The 6165-nt window shown below is 41.3% G+C and overlaps 1 protein-coding gene across 1 annotated transcript in view; it reads left to right on the plus strand.

Moving 5' to 3' along the window:
* Nucleotides 1–1160, plus strand: part of LOC111874531 — a 154487-nt gene extending 153327 nt beyond the window's left edge. Inside the window, exon 3 of the mRNA XM_023870105.2 lies at nucleotides 1140–1160. Coding sequence (XP_023725873.1) covers nucleotides 1140–1160 — 21 coding nt within the window. The remainder of the gene's footprint in view (nucleotides 1–1139) is intronic.
* Nucleotides 1161–6165: the final 5005 nt, after the last annotated feature.

The raw sequence follows: 6165 nt of genomic DNA on the forward strand, positions 1-6165 counted from the left end.
CAACTGCTATTCATGGTTCTTCTGGCCTAAAATTTCATCCGTCTGAGAAAGCCAATGAAATTGCCGACTGTTTGGAAACTCGGTTCACGCCACATGACCTGTGCGACGAAAACCATGAACAGCGGGTGGAGGCTAGAATTCAAGCTCTGGTTGAAGCCTTGGATGAAAACCCCCCTCTAAGGATCAGACCATGTGACGTTAAAAATTAATAAAATCCCTGAAATTAAAAAAGGCCTGTGGAATTGACGGCATCCCAAATGAATGCCTCAGTCACCTTCCAAGGCGACCATTGGTTCACCTAACTCACTTATTCACAGATCACTTACCAATAGTATTCCACATACTGGACCACGTTAAAATTAGGAATCTTGCGGAACCCATTGAAAAATTTACAGATTGGGAGCGGTTTCAAAGCCTCGCTTCTGATCTAATATCTCCTAAACTAGAAATTAAGTCGGGGGTATAAACCGATAAAGAGGCACGCGACGTTGTAACCTCTATTGCTACGGCACATAAGTTGTCGACAATTAAGGTTACACTCTCGGACATAAACAACGATCTTCCTGGTCTAGATCATTTGCTAAAACATAAGCAGAGGATACGAAAATTGTGGCAAGAAACCACGGATCCAGCGTGTAAAACGGCAGTCAATTGGGTCACAAAATCAATCAGGTAAATGACCCAAAAACAGGTCCTTGAACGGTGGGAAACAAAAATACGTAACGCTGAAGTCACACCTCAGTGTGTATGGCCAACTGCGAAATCCCTTTTCAAGAGAAATGGACCAAGTTCACCGACTGCTATTCATCTTCAGGACTTAAGTTTCCTCCTTCCGAAAAACCCAACGCAATTCCTGAGTGTTTGGAAATTCATATCACTTAGCATGATTTGTGTGACGATAACTATGAACGATGGTTGAAATATTTCCGGTTGAATCAGAATTCTGGTTGTTTGGGCACCAGATATCAAAGAGTTTCCTGTAATATATTGAGCAGTGAAATCATGGATTAGGGTGGATTGTAGAATGACGAATTGCATTGAGACTGTCTAATGTACCAGTATATAAGTGGTGACAGCAAAGGTTTCTAAAAACTTTAAGATGCTTGTTGGTAGAGAATGACTAATACTGCTTTTATCAGGTGTTCAAGCTGACAGAGTGACACTTTGGTCGGCTATCTCATTTTCCAAATACTTGGAAGGAAACAAAAATAATAACTTTATCTAAACCATGTAAAGACCCGAAATTCCCTCAAAATTTACGTCCCATCAGCCTCCAGTCAACGACAAGCAAACTATTCTGGAAGTAATTTTGAAATTCCTCCGTAAACTGTTGAAGAAGAGGCCTGCTCAACGCAAGCCAGTTTAGTTTTGTTCCACTTCACAGCACGACATTGCAATGTATGAGGCTTGCGGATCACGTGACCCTTAATTTCAACAATAAAATGTCTACAGCTGGATTGTTCTTGGACATTGAAAAGCCTTTGATATCACTTCGCACTCAGGCTTGCTGTATAAGTTATCAAAATTGTAATTCTCTAACTGTTTGACCAAGCTTATTGGGTCCTTTCTTTGTGTCATAAAGTTGTGTTCTTTCCCCTACTCTTTTCAACTTGTATATAAATGATGCCCCCCAAACACATTGTGTTCACCTGGCCCTCTTTTCGAACGACACCTGTCTATATGGAACAGATCCCAAAGAGAGTTTTATTGTTAGAAACGTCCAGCGCGGTCTCAGCTCAAGGGAGACCTGGTGTGAGCGCTGGAATATAAAAATTAATGAAGATAAGACTCGGGGGTCTACTTCTCTCGTGGGTGTCGACCGCCTGAGTTTTGTCTTACTTTAAATGGACGAGATATTCCATTTGTTAATAGTGCAAAATATCTAAGTGTGATCTTCGATAAGATAGTTACATGGAGATTACACATAGAAATGATCGAAGCCAAGGCCTTCAGAATATTCATTAGAGTATATTCCATAATTAAAATTGAGCGATTGAGCGCTAACATTTGACTGACCCTCCACAAATCTCTAATTAGTTCTGTAATGACTAATGACTTATGCTAGTCCCGCTTGGGAGTTTGCATCAGATACCCATTTAGTGAAATTACAGCGCCTGCAAAACAAGGTTCTCCGCACCATTGGCAATTTTCCAAGGCGCACAGTGGTCAGCGATTTGCACTTGGCATTCAAAATCCCATACGTATATGATCACATAACATAATTATGCAGGCAACAAGCAGAAGTCATACAAAATCATTACAACAAAAATGTTCTGAATATTTGATAAGAAGAAGAAGAACCACAAAGTCTTAACAACAAACAATCCTGACTGCCAGGGGGAAATATACTTGCTTGCCCACAATAGGGCAGCTTATCTATACATCGCCATCCATAAATGGAAACGGCGCAGTATGGAATCAACTAATAACAAAATTTGAGGCCATGAGTACAGTGCTCTGTAAGCACCTCGATGGCAAGGCTCTCTTAACAGCCATTCTTCACCTGTATGCTGCAATCTATACGGAAATGCGAGAGTCGCTTCTGCTGGAAGAAAAAGAACCTGAGGAATTTCGCGGACAAAGGAGACATAAATGAAACCCCTCAGAAATGCTTGCAAGGAAACTGAAGTCCACACCAGGCCCGAGAGACCCGAGGATAAAATCCCAGGGTCAAGTACTAGGGGCGTTTATTTAAATGCTTGCTGTTGGTGCACGTTTAAATGCCCGTTGCTGCTCTGAGTTTAAAAAAACGACCCCCCAGGGAAGTGCAGTGCCTTGTCTCTTCTCTTCCTGGTTCTCTCTCTCTCTCTCTCTCTGTCTCTCTCTCACACTCTTTCCACTCACTGACCGGATAGCTACATGTCATCTACTTATTTGCCTCAGTACTGGGACAGCTGCAGCCCTCTATCTGATTGCAAATTATACTGGCTTCTCAGTTCGCTAGGGAACCTGCTTAATCCGTCCCTCTTATACCTTGCGGTGTCCAGGTTTTTGGTTTTCTTTTCCATTTTGATCATTTTAAAGATGGTAGGACTCCTTAGACTCATGCTCAGCTCATCGCAACACCTCTACGTAAGCACAGGACAATACAAACACAGAATAAAAGCATGCATACACCAAACATCCATGCCTTGTGTGGGAGTCGAACCCACAATCCCGGCTTCCGAGAGAGCGAAAACAGTACATTCCTCAGACTACTCGCCTACCGTGACCGGCCACTGATTTCATACAACTCTTAAAATATCAGATGTCCTATCAGAAAGTTCATTGTTCTATAATATCTTAAGTTGTATATTTCTAGTCTCTTTGTTACGAATAATTTTAGAATTTTATTGTCAGTCAATCTAAACTGTGTCTTCTCCTCAAAGTTCTAGCTCACGTTTGATAAACGTGTATGACGACTGTGAAGCTCTTATACCGTGAAGATGGAGGCAGTATGATTCTCCGACACGTTGATACATAGGGGACCACGTCATAATGCAGAAGTCTACAGTATGTTAAACAACATATTTTGATAAAACTGAGGTAATGGTGGGAGATAAGCGTTCAGATATAATGCTCACAAACCCGGTGTTGACGTTTCTAGGGCAGACTATTAAATGTCCGCTCCTGTTAGGGCGCTTAAACAATTTTAAGCATTGTGTTTAAAAATGCTGTATCTAACACAATTATTTTGATAAAAGGATGACATTGACTTTGTTTGTATCATCAAAGACCACAGTGTCACATAATCTAACATAAGATTTGCAAATTTCCATACGAAGGTTTATACACTATTTTCAATTTTGTTCTTTTAATTTTTATGCCTACTCTAACAATGGTTTTCAATTTCTACATAGTGGTGTTCCGCATTATAAAATAAATTCTGCTTGTGACACCTGACATTATAGCAGACCCTGGTGCACATAAAACAGTTGGAAGCATTAAAATCATTTTGTCTTCTCCTGGCAATTTACAAATCTTTGTTACACTCTTCAGATTTTCGAATTTTTTGACTAAAAGACAGAAGAATGAAAGCATAGCTATTCAAGAAAAAGCTAGAGGGGTCCCCTCTTCAGGGCTAAGACATTCCGTTATAGATGCAAGAAATTATTGCCCCTTCTAGGTTCGTGAACAGACAGTAGCGTCGTGGCTGAGATACAGTATGCCGTCAGTTCTCTGCGCTTTCATAGTGAAATCAAATACTGTAGTTTTATTTCAGCCAATAGCAGATAACAAAACAGAAGGTATGTACATCGAATTTTACTGTATATTTTTAACACATTGATCTGCAGAATCTGCCAAAAAATACTGCCTCTTGGATGAATTTGTCTATAACTCTTACGCATACTCTTTTTTTGTTGTTGTTCACTTAGGAATCATTTTAATTCCTCAATTAGGGTTTTACTCAAGTATGTCTGGTAATTGCTACATTTAAAAAGAAATATTTAGGACTGTGTATGCGCTTCTACTAGTGGCGTGTGGGCGCGCGTCCACTAGTGGAGTTTCAATGCCCGACTGGCCAATCGGGGTACTTTGGTCACGACGACCATACTCATCAATGGTCCGATCGGAGCACTTTGGACGTTAAAGGTTAATATCACCTAAACTGGAAATCAAGTCGTGGGTAGAAGCCGATAAAGCGGCACGCGTCTTTGCAGTCTCTATTGCTTCGTCATACAGGTTGTCGAGAAGAAAAGTTGCACTTTCGGACATAAAGAAAGATCTTGCTTGTCTAGATCCTTTGTTAAAACATAAGCGGGGGCTACGAAAATTGTGGCAAGAAACCAGGGATCCAGAGTGTAAGACGGTAGTCCATTGGGTCACAAAATCAATCAAGCGAATTACCTGAAAAATGGCAATTGACCTTTGGGAAACAAAAATAGGTAACGATAAATTCACACCTCTGCATATATGCCCTTTGAGAAATCCCTCCTGAAGATTGATGGACCAAGGGCACAAACTTCTATTCATGGTGCTTCTGGCCTTAAATTTCACCCTTTCGAAAAAGTCAGCGCAACTGCCGACTGTTTGGAAATTCAGTTCACACCACACGACCTGTGCGACGATAACCATGAAAGGAGAGTGGATGCTGGAATTCAAGCTCTGCTCGAAAAGGTAGACGACAAACCCCCTCAAAGGATCAGACCACGTGACGTGCAAAAATTGATAAATTGCTTGATATTGAGGAAAGACTGTGGAATTGACGACATCCCAAATGAATGCTTCAGGCACCGTCCAAGGCGACCATTGGAATACCTAACTCATCTGTTCAATCACTGTCTTCCTCTCACTCATTTCCAAATACTTGGAAGGAAACAAAAATTATAACTTTACCTAAACCCGCTAAAGACACGAAAGTTCCTAAATTTCACGTTCGATCAGCTTCCTGTCCACGACAGGAAAACAATTCGAAAGAGTAATTTTGAAATTCCTTCAAAAGCATGTTGAAGAAAGAGGCCTGCTCAACGCAAACCAGTTTGTTTTTCGTGCACGTCACAGCACGATATTGCAATATATGAGGCTGGCGGACCACGTGACTCTTAATTTCAACAATAAAATGTCTACAGATGCGGTGTTTTAGGACACCGAAAAAGTCTTTGATACCATTTGGCACTCAGGCTTGCTGTATAAGTTATCAAAATTGCTATTTTCGAACAGTTTGACCAATCTTATTATGTCCTTTCTTTCTCTACGTAAATTCAAAGTTTCGGTTGAAGGCGAAATGTCAACTTCAAGGGAAAAGCAAGCAGGAGTGCCACAAGGTTAGGTTCTTTCCCCAACTCTTTTCAATTTGTTCATAAATGATCCCCCCAAAAAAATACATGGTGTTCAGCTGGCCCTCTTTGCAGAAGACACCTCTCTATATGTGATAAATCGCAAGGAGGGTTTCATTGTTAGAAAACTGCAGCGCGGTCTCAGCTCAATGGAGATCTGGCGTGACCATTGGAATATAAAATAGGAAGGGGGACCCAAAAATAACCGGAACCGACCTGTTGCGCGCGCATGCTTTGTAGTTACGAGTTGTGCTGCTAGATGGTGTTAGCTGGGGGTCTCCCGCGACTGTTAGTGAGCTGGCGTCGGTCTGAGTTAAGTTGTTTGTCTGTGGTGCTCTGTTGTGTGCGTTCCTGTTTCAACCCTTTGGCGATTAGTGAGATGGCCGACCAGAAGGAACAAAGAGTGTGC

This window comes from Cryptotermes secundus, unplaced genomic scaffold, assembly GCF_002891405.2.
Source record: "Cryptotermes secundus unplaced genomic scaffold, Csec_1.0 scaffold790, whole genome shotgun sequence".
Lineage (NCBI taxonomy): Eukaryota > Metazoa > Arthropoda > Insecta > Blattodea > Kalotermitidae > Cryptotermes > Cryptotermes secundus.